The sequence below is a fragment of the Mauremys reevesii genome, linkage group 1 (assembly GCF_016161935.1).
Source record: "Mauremys reevesii isolate NIE-2019 linkage group 1, ASM1616193v1, whole genome shotgun sequence".
NCBI classification, from domain to species: Eukaryota; Metazoa; Chordata; order Testudines; family Geoemydidae; genus Mauremys; species Mauremys reevesii.
Genome location: NC_052623.1, coordinates 167,164,603 through 167,186,945, shown reverse-complemented (window position 1 = coordinate 167,186,945; position 22,343 = coordinate 167,164,603). Strand labels below are relative to the sequence as shown.

The following is a 22,343-nucleotide window of genomic DNA, read 5'->3' as shown; positions in this document are numbered from 1 at the left end:
AGTGCACTAGGGGATACACTTTGCTAATGCACTGGATCGTGGACTGAAGAGCTGTGACTTATTGGAAAACAGCTGAGGGGCTAACATACACAAATACTATCCTCAGCACACAGGTTCCAACTTTCGGATTTTCCTGGGAGTGCTTGACATGTCCTCTGCCCCAGTCCAGCCCCCAGTTCACCCCTCCCTCCCTTGCTCAGCCCCCCCCCTTCCTGCCCTCCCTTGCTCCACCTCTTTCTGACCCAGCTCCTGCCTCTCCCCCCCAGCGCCTCCTACCTGCTGCTGAACGGCTGATCAGAGGCAGGCAGGAGGCGCTGGGGGGGAGAGGGAGGAGCTGATCGGTGGGGCCCACCGGTGGGTGCTGAGAACCCACTATTTTTTTTCCATGGGTGTTCCAGCCCTGGAGCACCCATGGAGTTGGTGCCTATGCCTCAGCAGCAAAGGCAGCCACTGACAAGAGGTGTGAGCAGTTGATGCCTGCTGGAAAGAGCAGCAAACAATGTCCCACTGAGCATGGAGCTAAGCTGCCATGTAAAATCTTGCCCTACAGTGGCTGTGATTCTTATGAACTGGAGATACCTACCAAGTACCAACATCTCTGCCATCCCCTGCTGAACAGTCTGCTGGGCACATGGGCAGGATTTGAACCCTCGAATTTTAATGACAACAAATAATTGTTTTCAAATGATGCTATATTAGACTAAAATGCGAGCTTCTTCAATAGTAATAAATGATCACGGTGAAAAGAGTTTGCAGTGTAATTTCATAAACTGGTGAATTCATTCCTGTCACTATTTACAGGGGTGCATTTTCCACTCAAAGCAGTGTAAGCAATGGAATGCCCTTCTGTGATACGCTTTTACAGAAAGGGGCATGAGGAACAAAGGGAAGGAATCTGTGACCTTCTAACCTTAATCACTGCATACCATTTGACTAGTGGTGACATGAACAAGGCTCTGTTGTTCATTGCTGTGGGTGTTTTTTTGAACATTAGTGACAAAAAGCCACGGGGTTAATGTTTCCATAGTACAGCAAAGACAGAAAGGATACTATGAGTATTGCTGTATTGAAAATGTTGTTACATGTTTGACTTCCCCACAGGAGAAGATGGTTAGGATCAAAATGGCATAACCTTTCCCACAAATAGGTAGAATTAACATGTAATTATTTTCAGACCAGCTGCAGGCATGTGCTGTCCCACATAGAATAGAATGTGTTGGGTTATTTGTACTCAGAGCAGGAATTATTTTGGAGGGAATGAGGACTGTGGTGGTGACATTTGTGCGCATGTCCGCATGCTCACTACTCCCACTCCCCCAGCGGTCATGTTCAGTTATGACCATGTGCAATAGCAGTCATACAGGCCCTGTAGAGAGGCATTACCCTGACAATCTGGGGAAGGCAGAAAGAGGGTGGCTAACTTCTGTTTTGCCTTCCCAATGCTTCCTGCAAATCTTCTGGCTGTGTGTACATCTGGAATATATATATTTATATGCAACCAAAAATTGGCCCTTAAAGTTAAGGTCGCTCTCTACTGCAGAGGAGAGAGATGTACTTGCTGAGCTGGGCAGGCATGCTCAAGCTGGGGTCTGATCCAACCTATGCTGAAGTCAATGAGTCTTTCAAATGACTTTAATGGGCATTGGATGAGGCTCCAGGTGCATAGGCAATAAACCTATGATGTGGAACATTTGCAACATGCTTAACAAAGATGACAACCTTTTGTGTCTGCACCCCTTCCCCTATGAGTGTGCTGGAGGGGCATACTGAGGGTGGGAAATAGATATCATTGGGACAATAGTGCTAAGCCTTCATCCATGTGACAGAAATAAAGAAAGTTGTACAGCTGCTGAGACATGGTTCCACCTCCAACCTCACAGGATGGTGAGTAGCACAGCATTGCTAAACGGCTCATTATCCCCCCTAGTACTTTTCCTATAGCATCTCTCTCTGCCCCCATGCAGGAACAGATGCATGAATGTGCCTTTTGTGCCTGGTAAGTGTATTAGATATGATAATGCATTCCTCTCAAATACCCTTCAAATACCTAATGTACTTAGAAAAGTATAAACTAAGGAGAAGGTAAAAAAGATTAACACCAGCATGTTGGGCGTCGGTAAGTCTGAAATGGGGGAGAACTTTAAAATTTCCACTATTCTGAATCTCTCTCTTACCCTTGCTATTTGGTGCATTTGCCATACTATTGCAAAGAATAATCTTTCTCCAGCAGGGACCTAATGGGTCATTTCTATTCCTAACTTCTGTGGTGCTAAAGTTAATGGCATTTTATTGCTTCTGTTTCCAGATCATCTCTAATAACTTGGGCTCAGCACATTATAGCTACAGATAAAACATAGATCATAAAGGAAAATTCCACTGACCATTTTGTTTTTATTTCCTCGTTGTCTCAGAACCTACCGTCGAAGAACATAGTGTCAAACTGTAGATTAAATATGAATCCCTTCTCTTTCTGCCCCAAGATTCAAGTATGGAAACTTGTTTCTCAGTTCTAAAACGGAATTCAGAAAGAGAAACAAAGAGATCATTCTTTCAGATCCAGTTCAGGTAAAGTGGTCAGTTGACAAAGGCCCAGTAATAGAATAGTTTCCGGGAGAGGCATGTTATTTAGCAGTCCTCTAGCTAAGGAGTGACCTGTGGAGGTAACGCAGCCTGAGAAAAAGTCTAACTTGTCATGTGAATCCTTTCAACATGCAGACTTTTTGGCACATCGAGGTGGTAAGTCAAAGAGTATCAGTTGGAACATTCCAGTAAAGAACGTTTCATTCTTCCACAAACACTTTAACTTGACAAGGGTATATATTTAGTATCAGACACTGCCATTTGCCCCCTTGCCAGCTGACACCCTTGTAACACCATTGATTTCAATAGTAATTTGACCGATGGCATGACCACAAACAGATGAAAGCCCTTGGGTTTTGGAATGCTGTAAACCCAAGTTTAAGATTCATTGGCATCTGTGGATAGATAATGGGCTAGCTCAGCATCAAGACAGCATGGATTATAGAAATTAAAGCTGGTAAAGACCTGTTATTTCATTTAGTCAACCCCTCTGCCAAAACAGGATGGTTCCCTAGAGTACATTTTCTAGTGTTATTTGTCTAGTTACAAAAACTCAGTAATACACTCTGTAAAACTGCTGACTCTTTGTAGGTTAATGGTAAATTCACTTTGTTCATATTGCATTCATTCCCACATGACTAGTTTGCAATGTTTCCGCAGCCCCTATTCACATTACATAGAACCAGAGGTGAAAGTAAGCCGGTACGCCCCGGTATGGCGGACCGGCCGGACCAGCTTCCCCAGGCGGCAATTTAAAGGGTCTGGGGCTCCCAGCAGCAGCAGGAGCCCCAGGACCTTAAATTGCTGCCAGAGCCCCACTGCTGGAGCCCCCGGGTAGCAGAGGTGGCCAGGAACACCAGGGCTCTGGCGGCGATTTAAAGGGCCCAGGGCCCCGCTGTGGTAGCGGTGGCTGGGAGCCCCTGGCCCTTTAAATCACCGCCTGAGCCCTGGCTGCCACTGCTACCCTGGGGCTCTGGCAGCAGGGCTCAGGTAGCGATTTAAAGGGCCCAGGGCTCTGCTGCGGTAGCGGCGGACAGAGCCCTGGGCCCTTTAAATGGCCCCTGAGCCCTGGGGCTCCCAGCCGCCTCTGTAGCTGGTAGCTCCGGCAGTGATTTAAAGGGCCCTGGGCTCCCAGCCGCCACTACTGGAGCCAGAGTCCGTGGCTTTTTAAATCTCAATTTAAAGGGCCTGGGGCTCTTCAGGTACTGCCCCTTCTGGTTGAGACCCCGCCCCCTGCTCAGGACTTTGGTGTACCGGTAAGTCCTTTAAGTTACTTTCACCTCTGCATAGAACTTATGCCAGTATTCCCATCAGGGTTGCCAGGCGTCCGGTTTTTGACTGGAACGCCTGGTTGAAAAGGGACCCTGGCAGCTCCAGTCAGCACCGCCGACTGGGCTGTTAAAAGTCCGGTCGGCGGTGCTGCGGGTCTAAGGCAGGCTCCCTACCTGTCCTGGCACCGCGCTGTGCCTTGGAATTGGCCACAAGGTCTGGCTCCTAGGCAGGGGGGGCATGGGGCTACGCACACTACCCCTGACCTGAGCACTGGCTCTGCACTCCCATTGGCCAGGAATAGGATGACCAGATATCCCAATTTTATAGGGACAGTCCTGATTTTTGGAGCTTTTTCTTACTTAGGTACCTATTACCCCCCACCCCCGTCCTGATTTTTCACACTTGCTATCTGGTCAACCTAGCCAGGAACTCCCTGCTGGCTGCTTCTGGGACACATCGTGGAGCCAGGACAGGCAGGGAGCCTGCCTTAGCCCCCGCTGCACTGCTGAATGGGAGCTGCCCGAGGTAAGCCCACACCCCAACCCCCTGCCCCAGCCCTGAGCCACCCCCCAAACCCAGAGCCCCCTCTGGCACCCCAACCCCCTGCCTCAACCCACACACCCCTACCACATTCCAAATCCCTTGGCCCCATCCCCCAGCCTGGAGCCCCCTCCTGTACCCCAACCCCCTTATCCCTAGCTCTGCCCCAGAGCCTGCATCCCCAGCCAGAGCCTGCACCCCAATTCTGAGCCCCAGCCTAGAGCCCCCTCCCACACCCTGAACCCCTCATCTCTGGCCCCACCCCAGAGCCTGCACCCCCATTTAGAGCCCTCACTCTTCCCACACCACAACCCTCTCCCCCAGCCCAGTGAAAGTGAGGGAGGGTGGGAGAGAGCGAGCCATTGAGGGAGGGGGAATGTAGTGAGCAGGGGGTGGGGCTTCAGGGAAGGGGCAGGGCTAGGGTGTTCGGTTTTGTGCAATTAGAAAGCTGGCAACCCTAATTCCCACAGATGTTACTCCAGTAGGAGTCCAGGTGTGAACGAGGGCTGTTTATAGTGATCAAAGACAGCAGATTCAGGTCCTTAGATTGTAAGCTTTTCGGGACACGGACTTGTCTTACTATCCATCTGTAAAGCACCTGGCTGGCACACATGGGGCATGTGACCATCAATGGAGAAGTCAAATTATTCTTTATTTTACTTTTATTAATTACTTGTATTATGGTAGCGACTGGAGGCCCATGCAGAGATTGGGGTCCCATTCTACTAGACACTGTAGTACACATAGTAAGAGACACTCCCTACCCCAAAGACGGTGTAGTCTAAACAGACAAGACAGACAAAGGGTAGAAGAAAGGAGGTATTATCATCCCCATTTTACATTTAGGAAACAGAGGCAAGTACTGTACTGAGCATAGGTAATTGCAGAGCCAATGGCACCATACCAACAGTATCAGTGTGCTGTGCTGCCAGTACTAGAGGGGAAAGTGTATAATTGCACACATTATGCCCATATTAAAATGACCTGGGGTGTTTTTTTAATTCCTCCCTGTGAATATTGACTTTCCATGAAAACTGGAAGGATGGGGAGGTGGCGCAGTGTGAAAGGAACAAGCCATTTATATTGAGTGGTACTGGTAGCACCAGTACCTTCTCTTCTGCACATTTTTGCACAGGAGGAGGGGAACTATATGCGCTTGAGATCTTGCAGACAGGGAAAGAAATTCCCTGTGGTTGGCATGAATTATCCTATTGAGTGGAATAGCACAAGTTGTTCTGCCTCCCACTCTTGTAAAATCCTAGTGCACAACACAGACAGTTACACATCCTGCAAAGCTGTGATGCAGTTCACTGTTCCACAGTGTCCATTTTTGTATCTAATTTCAGCATTCTCAAGGTGAATTGCTATAATGATCTTTTGTACTGCAGTGTACATAAATCTTCAAGCTGTTTTAACTTCCTTGTTTTCTGCATTACAGCTACCACATGTGTTGCTATTTATCTGTATTTTCATGCACACACACACACACACGCATGCAAAATTGTTGCTGATTTACTTAATAATGGCCTCTTTGGCTAGACCCTCACATTTACAGATACAGTTCTCTCAAGGCAAATAAAGTTCTGTACTGACTCATCCAGCATTTGTCAGCATTGTCAAAACTGTAATTGCTCCACACCAGCGTTAAATGTTTCAATAGAAGTGACCGTTGGATCATCTTCCACTCAAAAGATGTGTAATTTTTTTTCACCCACATGTAGCTGGTGACTTAGCAAAAGAAGCAAATCTGAAATGCCTCAAACCAATGTGACCATGGTGTTGATGGTACCTGCGGTGCAGAGGGAGGAGAGATATACTCCCTCATCCTCATTTTGCAGGAAAATGTGATCAGATAACACACACAAAGCTACGAATGCTACTGACAAAATTCATACTTGCTCTGACTCCCTGATCTTAATAGCTCAGGTTTAGCATACTATTACTCACTTACAATACTTCTTCTGTACACAGTATACACACAACAGATGATGGAAAATTCCACTGTTCACCTTCTTGCCTCAGGCTCCATCGTTGCTTAAAGAAAGACTGTCAAATTACAGAGAACAACAAGCAGGGCTGAAAAAAAAAGAGCAAATCCTATTGATTTCCTATAAAGCCAAGAAAAAAGTTTGAGATGTTTGTCACAGAAGAACTGTATCTGTAAGAAAAGCTAAAAAAAAGGTTTCAACACATGTTTTCAGATCTCTCTACCTTTTATGTTTGTAGTCCTGAGACTAGTCATGGGATATACACCATTTCTCTACACACAGGAAATGTTTTTTATGCCACTGCTATATACAATGCATCCAAATACTACAGTAATATTGCCATATAAATGCTATAATAAAAAAGACTTTAAGGAAGTTCTGCTACTTCATGAAAACTAGGAAGAGATCTGCTTTGTTCAGTAGAGTTCAAGAAGTGTGTGTGAAGACGTTAAATAATCCTGTTGAAGTGATGTGCAGGATAATGTACTGAAGGGTGGACCACAACTAGTTTGGAATTTGGGTTTGTATCAGATTAAATCCCTTAGAGTGCAGTTGGACTCTTCAAAGGGACTATGCAAAAATAGCGCTTATATCAAAAGAGGAGATGTGTTGACTATTCAGTCATATTTTTTTTTTACTCCTGCTAGCCCTAGCTCTGCAGAACTAACATAAATGAAAAGGAAGGCTGAATGGTGTCTATTTCATCTTGTGCATCACAAGGAGTTTTTGACCAGGTTCATACCTGTTAACTCTGTGCAAGCTCACTGAATGCAATGCTCAGACGTTGCTAGGGGCATAGTAAGCCCTGCACCAGCTTTATACAGGTAATGATGCATATAAGCTGAAAAGAATCCAGTTTGATTCTCAGAGCCCAGACTTTTTGCAGGACCGGAGGTTTGAAGAAACATGTTTTTACTTGTAAACTGAGCTCATTGATTAGGAAAATCATCAAGACACAATAAACATGGAAACCCACAACGCCATTTTGAGATGCGCTTTTTAGAGTAAAATCTCACTTAAAAGTTAAGGCTCTTATCCATAGTTTTAACCCCTTGATTCTTCAAAATTTACCCAAAAGAATTGGTAGATATATTCTTATCTTCATCCAATGAGGATGATGAAATATACTGCACTGTAGAATCATTAAAAAATTCAGTTGCCTTTAGTAAGTCAGTCTGTGTTCATTGTAAGATCTGTTTGAATATGTAGTCATGGCTTGTGAAAATGCAGTACATGCTTGGACTTTTGTAGATACATGTCATATTACCATAAACTGTATCACAGAATTGTATTTTTTACCTGCCTTGATATTTTAAAAGCATAACAAAAATCAAGACATTAAAGTATAATAATCATTTATTTAGCATGAGTGTACATTATACTGCACCCTCTGAGAAGTTTGGCAAACAAATAACAGCAACTTGTCTTAAGGAGCTTACAGTTTAACAGAGCAGGTACAAAACAGAACAAAGCACAGAGGGAGCACAGTGTGGTGTATATTCATTTTTGGCTGGAAACTTCTTGGGTGCAGAACTGGTGGGGTTTAGAAGTGTTTTTTTAAAAGGAGGAAAGGGAGGGAGTTTGGTGAGCACTGACTGGCAGGTTGTTCTAAACTTACTTAAGCCATGTACCTAGAGAACACTGGCTTATGTTGCTTTCCATCTTTGTATTTTTGTATTTGTGGAAATATCATGCTGTGGTTTTTTCCCCTGTAGTCACTGCAATGATTTATATCTGGAATGTTTTTATTTTTGGTGATTATTTTTTTTCTACCTGCACACTTATTCACTGCAACACTTTCTTCATTTTCTCTTCTGTGCTCATGTTAGACATGAAACAAACATTGAGGTGATCTTGGTTTTCCAAAATCTAGGTCAGTTTTTGTATTTGCAAAACCAAAACCAGGGATGGCTTTTGGATCAGGGTTCCATTTAATTCAAATTACAAAAGTTCAGGGATAAGCTGGATTGTTTTGGTTCATCCCAATGTGGTATCTTTGTGGTCCATCTTGCGCACTGCCTCTCTGTCTATCCAGCCATCCAAGGTATTTATAGGGTACCCATCACTATAGTATTTAAGCACAGCATACCAGCTTTATTTATGTCAGTGCTATATCATCTAGTGGATTCCCTCACACCAGGAGCTTTCTCAGCTGACTGTTTAAGCCAGCTTTTTGGCTCCTTTGTACTACTGAAGCATTGCAAAGGGCCCAGACTCTGGTTTAGGATCTGATCTGTATCCCCTGCTTTCATCATTAGTTGCTTGCTACCAGATCATCCAGGATTAGAAATGATTGCAGTAAGACAATGAGACTTCATATTACCTCAGTAAATGGTGGGCTGGTGCCTTCAATGGACGGAGAGGGTTTTCCCCTTCCCACCGGCATCACTTCAGTCTTGCCTAATTGCAGTTTGAGCTGTTCAGATCTTCTTTATCCATGTGCTAGTCTCTCGCAGGCATTGTGACATTTTTGTGAGACCATTGATTGTGTTTGTTGAGGAGAAGAGATACAGCTTAGTGTCTTCTGAATATGTGGGTAATAGAGACCACAAGTATCTTACTATTTGTGCAAGTGATTTTTGTTTTGCAGAATAAGGGCTTGTCCAGATATGAGTGTCATTTTATCCAAAACTCCAAAATTTTTCATTCTTTCTGTTTTGAAGTGCCCGTGTGGCACTTCCAAGCTCTGAAATAACACTAGAAAGGCTTTCTTGATGAATTTCCAATCCAAGCAAGAAGCAGTAGTTACCAAAAATTTCACAATAGTTCTGGAAGACCAGTATAGCACAGCTTCCTAGCCATCTGTTTTCAGTACCATCTTGTGAAACATCTATAAGAAAGATAACTTCTTTGAAGGATAAAAAGATGTTTCTAAATATGTAAATTTGTATATGAATGTGTGTAATAATGTCATGTCATCTGTGAGGACTGAACCCAGGACGACTTGCTCTGAAAGCATTAACGCATACTGTGGGTTACATGTGCATAAACAATTTGAAAATATTTAGAATATTCATAATCTTACATCTATTCAGATTACATTGATATGACTCCGTGGACCCCATTCCTGCATAGCATAACTCTGCTGTAGTCAATGAAGTTACTGCAGGGTAGAATTTGGCTAAGTGAGTTTATAATGTGAACATTTATAAATTTATGTATTTAATAAAGAAATAAAGCGTGGTGCGATTTTTTTCCCATGACAATCAAGGACTAAATCCTGCCCTGGCTGGCCCAGTGAGAGGGTACAGACAAGCTGCTGGGTGAATACTCATATGTCATGCCAGGACAGGATTCCTGAAGCCTGTGGAATGCACAATGTGGGATGCATAATGCTGCTTCTCTGAGCTGCAGCAAAACATGTCCCCAGCTGGCACTTGCTGCTGCCTGTGGCTTACTCACCAGCCAATCTGTAAGGAGAAGGGCATAGACATACCCCCTAACCTAATGACCACATTCCCTGGCACAATCTGACAATTTTTCCAAATACTCTCTCTTCCTAACAGATCCTGACCTGCTCCCTTTGCCCTCCTTCCTGCTCCATTGGCACAATTACAGTTTAAAGTAGGCTGTATCCCTAGATGTCTATAGTGGGATGAGAGACCTCTGTGTAGATATTTGTCATCTAAAGGGGCTCAGCGACAAGAAGTGGCTGAGGAGCTCTTACTTTAAATGAAACTATGGAGGTGGTGGGTACGGGGGGTGGGGGGAAGAGAAAGATGATCTCAAGTCCTATTGAAAAGAACATTTGGAGGGAGGAAAAGCGACCCCAGAAGCCTTGACATTCCACTTAGTGAAGTTAGAACATTTCCCCCTAATGGGTTAGTCAGAAATGGACTCTGTTCCATCAGTAGCGATTTGTATTTCTTTGATTTTTGTTGTTGTTTTGTTCATCTGTTTGCAAGGTTATATTTTGGTATAATTAATAATATAATTAACATGTGTGCATGTTGGAATTAAACGTTTTTCTGAATTAACCTGGGTTTGAGGATTGCTCTGGGCAAGTCTACACAGCAAAAAAACCCAACCCTGTGGCAGTGAGTGTCAGAATCTGAGTCAAATTACTGTAAAGCTAAAAAGAGAAGTGTAGATATTCAGGCCTGGGCTGGAGCCTGGGCTCCAAGACCTTCTCCCTCACTGGGTTTCAGAGCCTGGGCTCCAGCTTGAGCCCAAATGTCTACACTGCTATTTTTAGCCCAGCAGCACACGCCCAAGTCAGTTGACCTGGAATCTGAGACTTGCTACTGTGGGTCTTTTTTTTGTTTCTGTGTAAATGCACCCAATGTTGATTTTAACTACTGGGATAAACTATTTGGATTATTTTAGGTTTACATATTCAGATTATTACACCCTGTGATGCAGTTTATAATCAGCAAAACCCATTGCTAGTACTCACAGACTAAGACAAACTCTGTAAAACTAGGAAGTTTCATTGTGCAGACAGAGGTGGTGGGAGACCTCATTTTATTATTCACAATTATTTTATAGCTTTCATAGTACTGGTGGCACTTCTTTACAGAGTGCACAATCTGCAGCTGTTGTCAACATACAACACAACATTTACATGAGGTCTGTGTAAACAAAAGATAAGTGCTGAAATACAATATGCTCCATCACAGAGTCAGCATGGCCTATTGGATGAGGCACTAGAATAGGACTCAGGAAATCTCAGTTCTATTCCCAGCTCTGCTACTGCCCTTCTTTGTGATTTCAGTTAAATCTCTGTGCCTCTATTTCCCCTTCCCTTGTCTATTTAGACTGTAACCTCTTTGGGGCAGGGAATCTCTCCCCCAATGTCTTTGAATAGTGTCTAGCAGAATGAGGCCTCTAGGCACTGTCACAATACATAATAATCCTCAACCCCTTTCAGTTTAATAAAAAATTCTTCACTGCTGCCTCACAAGTGACAATTGCCACTATGCAATTGTCTCCCAGGACACGGGATTCCCTGATTCAGTCCCGGCTTCTGAAAGCCTCCTTTGCTCCCCAAACATATACACAATGAATCTATATAACATAATCAAGAGAATTTACAAACATGTGCTCAATATATTTGCTTGTCTATCTTTTACATAATAAAGAAAAAATATTGATCTTGTACTCACATGTCATGCACAGACAACCTAAAATTCTGGTATTTTCTAACTTTTAAATGCTTGATTTTGCAACCTTAACATTCTTTTTCATGTAGTTTTTGGTGTGTAATTTCCTAGGTTTTTAAACAAGCAAACTGAAGAAAAAAATCTGTCCTGTGGTATCATATTGGCCAAAACAAATCATCAGCAGAGTTAAAATCTTTAGCTCCACCAAACAGACATCTTTCTGCCATGTAGAGTTAATGGAATAATGGATAGCTGTAGTGGGTTATGTTCTGTGTGGACTAGCACTAAAAGCAGATGAAACACAAACTTTGCCAAGGGGCTCACAGATATTTGCTGACATCAGGTGAATGGTGAGAATCTTGGGTTCTATTCCAAGCTCTGGAGTGGGGTGTGCTCTGCTGGGTACAGACACTTATGCATGTTTCCCCTAAAGCTTGACCCTTTATTTTCCATACCTTCCAACTTGTCCCAGATCTAGTCCTGTCTCTTCCCCACTCCTGGCTCCTTGTCCCTGTCCTATTCTTTGCTACATAGGCTTCTCATTGCAGTCCCAGTCTCCTTGCCCAGCCAGTCCCAGTTCTCCCCCTCCCAAATCTCTTGCCCCCACTCACTGATTTGCAGTCCCAGTCTCCCGCTCTGGGTTTCTCATCCAATCTCAATCTCCCTCACCCCCTCTACCCGGCTCCTTGTCCCTGTCTCCCCCATCCTTGGCTCTTTGTCTCAGTCTTTTGATTCAGCCTGTCCCAGTTCTCCCTCCACACCCCAGCTCCTTGTCAGATCTGTCTCCCCTCATCTCCTTCCCATCCCACACTGGTTCCTAGTCTGGGTCCCTTCGTCCAGCCAGTCCCAGTCTACTCCCCTCCTTCCACTTCTTTGTCTGATCTCAATGTCCACCTTCCTCCCCCCCGCCCATCCCAGCCAAGTCCCAGACTCCTTGCCAAACCATTACTAGAATCCCTCCTCAGAGCTCTCATTCTCCTTATACAACCAGTCCCAGCCTTCTGCTCCCAGTCCTATACTCCTTGCCCAAACAGTTCCAGTCCACCCTTCTCTGTCCCTGGCTCCCAGTCTGAGCCTTTCTTCTTCCTGGCTTCCAGTCCCAGCCCCCTTTCCCCTTGGCATCTAGTCCCCTTGCCCAGTCAATTCCAGTTTTCACCTCTCCATCTCCCAGTCTCCTCCCTAACTCCCAATCTCAGTTTCTCAATTCCCTTCCAGTCCCAGTCTCTCCAGACTTCTTGTCCCAATCTACTTCCTTCCTTTTTGATTTAGCATTTGTTCACTCTGCATTTGATCAGAAAACGTCTTCCTTCACACTGCTGGGGTGCCAGCCAGGGGATTATTGAAAGGCCAGTTGGGGCCAAGCACCTGCTCTAAATTCTGGTGCTTGGCCCCAACCCCAGCAGAGAGTGACAATTGCAGGGAAAGTCCAGCTTCACCTGTAGTCTGTGGCTGGGGCTTGGTCAGTTGCTCGGTGAGGGTTGGCGGGTGGGGATCAGGATGGTGCATGCATTGCCTGATTAGCAGTAGGAGCTGGGAGGGGATGGAGCGTGCCCAGTGAGGACAGACACTTGGGAGAACTGCTAAAAGCTAAGAAGTCTTGACAGAGCATATCTGAACATATTTTTCAAAAGTTTAAAACTTGGCCAGACTAGCAGCTCTAACACTGCCTTGCCTGCACTCTGCCCAATAATCTGTTTCACTGGGACCAGACCACTCTAACATTCCAAAGTTCGGAGCCACTTCCAGTTAAGCAAGCAAACAAACAATAATACGCTTGGCAGCAAAATTATTCCTTCCTCCCTCCGTCCCTCAACATGGAATTTCTGTTATCCCCCAACTCCCCTCACAGAAAATCTACCTCAATTTGGGGAGCAGAACAGAAAATATTCAGCCTAATCCCGTGACAAATTTAAAGTTTGATATTTTTCAACCCACAATGGCTAGAAATAGAGGCTTTATATTGTTGGAAAAAAGGAGATTCCCTGCTTTTCCACAGGACAGAGAAAACTTGCTTCTAGAGCTGGGAGATTCCAAGATAACAGGCCATAAAAATGTAACAGAATTATATGTAGAAAATAGATAATTTCTAGAGGTTTCTATACTACATGCTTTTTAATTTTTTTCTCCCTCTGAGTCCTGTACAATTAGACTGACCATATAGAGATGTGAAAAAATAGTACCAAATGTTTAAAACTCTCTAAAACATTTCTAAAAGCTTTTTCTGAAAAATGTGGCCTATAGAGAATAAGAGGGTGTGGTACTTATTGGCGCTCTTTTAGAAAGAGTGACATCACTTGTGGTGTCTGGGCTGCCCTCAAGCAGAGAGGTGTGTGTGTGTGTCTATCCTTCAGGTGTGGGGTGGAGCATGTCACAGTATTATGCCAGCTCTAAGCATTCAAAAATTGAGAGTCAGGCAGGCCCCCAAAATCATGAGTTTGGCTTAAAAATCATTACTTTTTAAAAATAATAAATGGGGAACACTTTTTATTTGCCTCTGGTTTTTGAGCCTTTACAGAATGGTTGCTTCTTGTTTTCAAGCTTTTCTCTGCAACCATGAAAGCTAGAAACTTCCTTCACTTGCAGTTTTAAGAAAAATATGAAATATTGTGAGATGTGAAGTAAAATCATGAGAGTTGGCAACACTGCATCTATGTAGCCACCAAGCAGAAGGGTGTGTAGGGGAAAATGAGGTGTGTACCTGGGCCTCAGATAAAGAGGGGTGACACATACGCAGGAGCCTGATGTAGAGGGATGGATGTGTATGCATGGGGCTGACCTGCAATAGAATGTGTGTGTGGCAATCAGGCATAGTGGAAGGGTGTGTGTGACTTAGAGAGGAGAGTATAGCAGTATAGAGACAGGGGTAAATGTGCAGGTGGGCCTGATGCTTATGGGTAGGGAGTGTGTGGACCACAGGCAGAGGTGTGCCCTTGTGGGCCTTAGGCATAGCAGTGGGGAGAGGGTGTTGGTGGGGAAGGGTTCTCAGGCACAGGCTTCTATGGGATGGCCTTAAGGGCAGAGTGTGTGTGGGGGAGGCGAGAGGGCCTCTGGCACAGGGCTTTTTGGAAAATGGATGGAACCTCAGACACATGCGCGATTGTGTATGTGAGAACCTCAGGCATAAGTATTAAGAACATAAGAATGGCCGTACTGGGTCAGACCAAGGATCCATCTAGCTCAGTATCCTGTCTTCTGACAGTGGCCAGTGCCAGGTGCTTCAGAGGGAATAAACAGAATAGGGCAAATATCGAGTGATGCATCCCTTCTTGTCCAGTCCTAGCTTCTGGCAATCAGATACTTAGGGACACTCAGAGCATGGGTGTCAGAGCTTGGCTAATAGCCATTGATGGACCTATCCACTGATGGAATGTATCTAATTCTTTTTTTAACCTAGTTATACTTTTGGCTGTCACAACATCCTGGCAATGAGTTCCACCAGGTTGACTGTGCATTGCGTGAAGAAATACTTCCTTACACTTGTTTTGAATCTGCTGACTATTAATTTCATTGAGTGAGCCCTGATTCCTATGGTATGTGAATAGTCACTTTCTCCATCTCATACAATTTTAGCACTTGCAAATCCACTGAATCCTGCTTCTTGTTCACCCAATCGCTCAGACAAACAAGTTTATTTACATTTGCAGGAGATAATGCTGCCCACTTCCTATTTACAGTGTCACCTGAAAGTGAGAACAGGCATCATTGTGGCACTGTTGCAGTAGGCATCACAAGATATTTACGTGCCAGATCCGCTAAAGATTTATATGTCCCTACATGCTTCAACCACCATTCTAGGGGACATGCGTCCATGCTGATGATGGGTTCTGCTTGATAACAATCCAAAGCACTGCAGACAGATGTATGTTCATTTTCATTATCTGATTCAGATGCCACCAGCAGAAGGTTGATTTTCCTTTTTGGTGGTTTGGGTTCTGTAGTTTCCACATCGGAGTGTTGCTCTTTTAAGACTTCTGAAAACATGCTCCACACCTCGTCCCTCTCAGACTTTGGAAGGCACTTCAGATTCCTAAACCTTCTGTCGAGTGCTGTAGCTATCTTTAGAAGTCTCACATTGGTACCTTCTTTGCGTTTTGTGAAATCTACAGTGAAAGTGTTCTTAAAATGGACAACATGTGCTGGGTCATCATCTGAGACTGCTATAACATGAAATATATGGCAGAATACGGGTAAAACAGAGCAGGGGACATACAATTCTCCCCCAAGGAGTTCAGTCATAAATTTAATTAACACATTTTTTTTTAATGAGCGTCATCAGCATGGAAGCATGTCCTCTGGAATGGTGGCCGAAGCATGAAGGGGCATATGAATGTTTAGCATATCTGGCTGTAGCAGGGTGGATCCCTGCTCCTGCCCAGAGGGGTTTAAGAGCGGCCTGGCAGGGCTTGAGTGCGGTGGCTCTAAAAGCTGGGCTGAATGGGGAAGTGGCTGCAGCTGGGCCACACCCCAGTCAGGCCACAGCTGGCCCTATAAAAGGCCAGGGAAGCCAGAAGTATGGACAGTCTCTCTCTGCCTTCAGAGAGAAAAGGGCCTAGCTGCAGGGAGCTTGAGACTGGATACCTGAGTGAAGCAGGGCTGGGGAAAGGCTGAAGAGCTGGGGAGCTCCAGCCTGGAAAGCCCCAGGCTGCGGCCTAGCAGAGGGCTAACAGGTACTGGGGGTTGCAGAGGGCAGCCCAGGGGTAGGCCAAAGCAGCAGGTCCAAACCCTCCTTGCCAGTGATGAGTTGGCTGATACTGCAGTCTGCTCCAGGAAGTGGGGCTAGACAATGACTGGCAGTAGCCATACACTGAGGCAAGGTAGGGATAGAGGGTGGGGCTTCCCTCAGGAGGGGAAACCCTGAGTGAAAGGGGTTACTGCCAGGAGGCAGCACCCCCATATAAAAGGGCACCGGGTCCAGGGAGGAACACGGGGGCCAGAGGACAGGCGGATCACTGGCCTGCAGAGGGCGCTCCAGGGCTGGAACGAGCTAATTCCCGGAGTCACCAGCAGGAGACGCTGCAGGGTGAGTCCGACCCATTTACACTGGCACATAAATACCTTGCAATGCTGACTACAAATATGCCATGCAAATGCCTGTTCTCACTTTCTGGTGACATTGTAAATAAGAAGTGGGCAGCATTATCTCCTGTAAATGTAAACAAACTTGTTTCTCTTAGCCCTGGTCTAAACTATTAATTTAGGTTGAATTTAGCAGCATTAGAGCAATTTAACCCTGCACCCGTCCACATCACAAAGCCATTTTGTCAACTTAAAGGGCTCTTAAAATCAATTTCTGTACTCTTCCCCAACAAGGAGATTAGCGCTGAAATCGACCCTGCTGGGTTGAATTTGGGGTAGTGTGGATGCAATTTGACGGTATTGGCCTCCGGGAGCTATCCCAGAGTGCTCCATTGTGACCACTCTGGACAGCACTCTCAACTCAGATGCACTGGCCAGGTAGACAGGAAAAGCCCCGCGAACTTTTGAATTTCATTTCCTGTTTGGCCACCGTGGCGAGCTGATCAGCACAGGTGACCATGGAGTCCCAGAATCACAAAAGAGCTCTAGCATGGACCAAACGGGAGGTACTGGATCTGATCTCTGTATGAGGAGATAAATCTGTGCTATCCGAACACTGTTCTAAAAGACAAAATGATTAAGTGCAGCCACACACCAGAGTGGTTAAAAGAGCGCAACAGGGCGTGCTGCGCATGAGAGAAGCTTTGAAAACCAATTTCATGACTGGCCAGGCTACAGTGTGAAAGCTCTGTTTGTTTCTTCTTGATTGAAAACCCGCCCCCTTTGTGTACACTACTTCTCTGTAAGCCAACCTGAACCACCCTCCCCTCCCCGCTTTGATCTGCTTGCAGAGGCAATAAAGTCATTTCAATTTCATGTATTCTTTATTAATTCATCACATAAATGGGGGGGGGGGATAACTGCCAAGGTAGCCCAGGAGGGGTGGGGGAGGAGGGAAGCACAGGGGTGGGGTAGTTGTAGGGGCACCCCCTAGAATGGCATGCAGCTCATCATGGAAGTGGGATGTCTGGGGCTCTGACCCACAATGGCCGTTTATCTCTCTGGTTCTCTGGTAGGCTTGCCTGATATTCCAGGCAGGACTGAATCTCCATTAGACAAAACTTAAAGAAGGGAATGACCTGGCGTCACTCCCATTATATCCAGGCACCCCCGACCAACCTCACTGAGGCTGGCCAGGAACACCCATGTCTGCCCAGGCGCCCCTGACCAACCTCACCGAGGCCGGCCAGGAGCATCCATGTCTGCCTCGGAGCCCCCTACTGACCTCACCGAGGCTGGCTAGGAGGAACCAGGAGACAGCAGCAGACGGTACAATATGGCTGCTAACAGTCTTTGCTAATTTGCAAAGGCAAGGTGCTGCTGCTGTGTAGCACTGCAGTACCACGTCTGGCAGCAGAACCCAGGAAATGTACAGTGACAGTGAGCTGAGCGGGCTCCATGCTTGCCGTGGTATGGCGTCTGCACAGGTAACCCAGGAAAAAAGGCGAGAAATGATTTTTTGCTGTTGCTTTCATGGAGGGGAGACCCTGACGACATGTACCCAGAACCACCCGCAACAATGTTTTTGCCCCATCAGGCATTGTGAACTCAACCCAGAATTCCAATGGGCAGCAGATACTGCAGGAACTGTGGGATAGCTACCCACAGTGCAACGCTCCGAAAGTCGATGCTAGCCTTGGTACTGTGGATACACTCCACTGACTTAATGGTCTTAAGTGGGGACACACACAGTCAACTGTATCAAATCGATTTCTAAAAAACTGACACATTAAATCAACCTAATTTCTTGGCTGATCAAGAAGTAGGACTGAGTGGACTTGTAGGTTCTAAAGTTTTGAGTGCAGTTATGTAACAAAAAAAAATCTACACTTGTAAGTTGCACTTTCACAACAAAGAGATTGCACTATAGTACTTGTATGAGGTGAATTGAAAAATACTATTTCTTTTGTTTATCATTTTTACGATATTTTGCAAATATTTGTAATAAAAAATAATACACTTTGATTTCAGTTACAATACAGAATACAATATATATAAAAATGTTGAAAAACATCTAAATATTTAATAAATTTCAATTGGTATTCTATTATTTAACAGTGTGATTAAAACGGCGATTAATCATGATTAATTTTTTAAATGTGATTAATTTTTTGAGTTAATCGCGTGAGTTAACTGCGATTAATCGACAGCCCTACTTTGCACGTATCAACATTGAATTTCATCTGTCATTTTGTTGCCTAGTCACCCAGTTTTGTGAGATCCTTTTACGTGTGTGTGTGTGGGGGGGTAATGTGGGGGCAGGGGAACTGAAGGGGAGTTGCATATGGAATAGGGGCTTCCCACACAAGTGTATATAGGATGCCTCATAAAGGCGTATGATTAGGAAGCTCGTGTATGTATTTGTGTTTGTGCACGTTGGGACCTCAAACATCGGTGTGTTTGCATGGGGGTTCTAAAGGTGTGTGTGTGTGTGTGTGTGTGTTGAGGAGTATCAGGCATTGGTGTTTGAGCATGGTGCTGGAGGTCTCAATAAAGACTGTATGTATGTAGATGAATGACCTCACAAAACTGTATGCATATATGTGGGAGGGACTTCAGGAATAAGAACATAAGAACGGCCGTACCGGGTCGGACCAAAGGTCCATCTAGCCCAGTATCTGTCTACCGACAGTGGCCAATGCCAGGTGCCCCAGAGGGAGTGAACCTAACAGGCAATGATCAAGTGATCATTCTCCTGCCATCCATCTCCATCCTCTGACAAACAGAGGCTAGGGACACCATTCCTTACCCATCCTGGCTAATAGCCATTTATGGACTTAACCACCATGAATTTATCCAGTTCTCTTTTAAATGCTGTTATAGTCCTAGCCTAGGAATGGGTGAATGCTTCTCTGGATCACAGGGCAAGTTGTGCGTGTATCTTGCATGGGTAGTTGTGTGTGTAAGAGTCTATTTTTGGTGGGGCACAGGGATGTGTATTGATGTTTTTAACTACTGGCATGTATGCGTGGCAATGGTGCCATTGGCAGAATGTATCACTGCCCTGATGTGTATGGGGGGGAGGGGCATATGACAGATATAGCAATTTCCTGAAATATCCTTGGAAAATCTTATTGTACTAAATGCAAAGTTTATGTATTGTTGTGGGCTGGGATTGTTACCTCTCTAGTGGTAGAGATGTGATGTGAGGGCTGGGAGTTCAAAGGACTATACTGAAATTGTGCTAGACAAGAATGGATTTTTTTGGACACTAAGTGTGAAATATCAGAGGGGTAGCCGTGTTAGTCTGGATCTGTAAAAAGCAACAAAGAGTCCTGTGGCACCTTATAGACTAACAGATGTATTGGAGCATAAGTTTTTGTGGGTGAATACCCACTTCATCAGATGCATGTAATGGAAATTTCCAGAGGCAGGTATAAATATGCAGGCCAGAATCAGTCTGGCGATAAGGAGGTTAGTTCAATCAGGGAGGATGAGGCCCTCTTCTAGCAGTTGAGGTGAAATGGAGTTCCTGGGAAATACCTTGGGGGTGGGTGGGGGCGAGGAGGTAATGGAAGTTCCCCACTGCTGGTTATGCAAACCCCCAGCCTTTTGAAGCTCTGCTCTGAGAAGGTAATTGTCAGCTCTGAAAAGGTAATTGTCTCCTGTTCCTGGAGGCTGGAGGACAAAGGCTTGATCTGTATAAGGAAACAGGGTAATCTGCCCAGTTTGGGTTCTGGCTCTGAATCGGAGAGAGCTATGAACGTGTAACCTTAGGGAAAACCCAGCTGTGGGTTCATGGCATTTAAAATGCTCAGTGGTAAATTATAACTATGGGCAATTACGCTGTTCATAACGTTTGGAGAGAAAACAACCTGCGGACACTGGCCTGTTTAGGCAGTCTGGATTGTAGCGAACTGTGTAGCCTAGAAAAACCCTGGTCAGGAGGTGGAGAGATGCAGGTCTCTCCCTCCAAGTAATGATAAGAAGCCAGGAGCCTGGAGTGGATGTGCTTGGTGGACCATGGAAGGGGGAATACAGGTGCAGTTGCCTTGAACTGTGTCAGGGCTCTCTGGCACTGGTGTTTCCCCTTTCCATGAGGTAGAGGTGTGTGTGTGGGGGGGGGGTGTCGGGGTGGGGGCCGAGGGGTTTGGAACACTGAGAGACGTGTGGGTGTGTACCAGTGGCACCGGGTCTCTGTGGGGCAGGGAGTCAATTGGCCCTAGTGTATGTATGTGGGATCTCTGATGCTGGTTGCCTGGGGTGGGGCAGGGTGGGTCGGTGTCTCTGGCACAGGAGTGTGTCTATGCCGATGTTTCTGGAACATCCTGCCAGGCCAGCTGCCCCCACCCCCCGGGGATATCTGTGAGGCCGGGTGTCACTGACGGGAGGGGGGGCGGGGGGGGCCTCTGTGCTCGTGTGTCACGTGTTGGCTCGGCCGCCCCGAGCGGGGTGTGTAGCGGTGCCTGCCTGGTGGGGGCCGGCACAGTGGAAACTTCCACTCCCTGCAGCAGGAGCAGCAGCGCGGAAGCCGCCGCAGGAGGGGGCGGGGCTAGCGCCTCAGACACGCGGCTCGGAGCCCCCCCGCCCTGCACGCTTCGGACCTGCGACCCCCGCCGGCCGCCAGCCCCGGGCAGCCGCGGACAGAGCGGGGCTGCGGGTCGGAGGGGGCGCGCGTGGGGGCGCGTCTAGCCCGGCCGGGGGCGGGGGGCGGACTTGGGGGGGCGGTGCCTGGCTCCGAGGCCGGCGGGGGGCGGCGCTGAGGAGCCTGCGCAGCTGGCGGCGGCGCCCTTTAAGCAGCGACACTCGCCCGCCTTCCGCCTGTGCAGCCTGGGACCCAGCAGCGCCGCGCCGGAGCGGCCCCCGCCCCCCCCCCACCCCCCCCGCCCGCCACCAGCCGCGGGCCGCGCCCCCCTTTCGGCCCCCAACTCTGCGCCGCCGGCAGGATGCCCCGCTATGAGCGGGCTATGATCCTGAAAGCCATGCAGAGGGTGAGTGCGGGGGGGGGGACCCAGCCCCAGCCCCGGCCCCTGCCTGCCCCGCGTGGCTCTCCCGCCAGCCCGGTGCTGGGCGCGTGTGCCTGGCCCGCCCCGACCCGACCGCCGGCGCCTTAGCGCCCGGGGCCCCTGTCCCGCGCCCCGGCTCGTCCCTGCGGCCTCCCGCCTCCGGGCAGTGCCGCTGCCCCGCGGGCTGAGCGCACACGTGCGTGCCATGGGGGCGGGCTCGCAGGTATCGTCGCCTGCCCAGGGCTGCAAGGGGAAAAAAGGGGAAAACCAGTTGTGCCGGTGCCTGAAGGCCTCGGGTTTGGGCTGCTCAGCTGGGCAAGTGTAGGGGGGAGTGTGATGTACCCAACTGGCCTGTGAAAGAACTTCCTCTCTGCCCTGCGCCCTTTCCTGCCCTTGCCCTGTGATCCGGCTCCGCTAGGGTTGCCAACTTTGGTTGATGAATTCCTGGAGGTTTCATCACATGACATTATCATTAATGAAAGATTGATCTTTAATTCCTGGACACTCCAGGACAGTCCTGGAGGGTTAGCAACCCTAGGCTCAGCACTGGTTCCACTGTGGTTCCTCTCCACAGGTATGGTGGCTTATAACAGGTCAGTGCTTAATTTGTAATGAGAGAGGTGCCAGGGTTCAAGCCGTTTATTTTACTTTCATAACTGATGTCAAGCCTAGCCCTGGCACAAATTAAGCACAGTAGTAAGTGCTAGGATAGTTACAGCAGTTGCTGCTAGGTGCTCTCTCTCCTTACAAAGGCCTACAGGCCTTGTAAGTTACAGCATTACCTTTTTGTGCAAGGGAGAGAGAGCCAGCATTGTGACCTTCTGACCCTGTCCATGCTA

The 22,343-nt window shown here is 46.8% G+C and overlaps 1 protein-coding gene across 7 annotated transcripts in view; it reads left to right on the top strand.

Moving 5' to 3' along the window:
- LOC120396003 (sodium/myo-inositol cotransporter) overlaps positions 1 to 22,343 on the top strand; it is a 116,901-nt gene that overhangs the window by 33,338 nt on the left and 61,220 nt on the right. For 3 of the 7 annotated variants that reach the window (XR_005592917.1, XM_039520871.1, XM_039520872.1), the window contains exon 1: positions 21,389 to 21,489. The exons of 2 other annotated variants lie outside the window; for them this stretch is intronic. Coding sequence is in view for 1 of the 5 variants with exons in the window: in XM_039520874.1 (XP_039376808.1) it covers positions 21,445 to 21,489 (45 nt within the window). In the remaining 4 variants the exon portion in view is untranslated. Of the gene's footprint in view, positions 1 to 21,385; positions 21,490 to 22,343 lie in introns of those variants that run through there. 2 more of the 7 variants (XM_039520868.1, XM_039520874.1) reach the window with 2 other exon arrangements.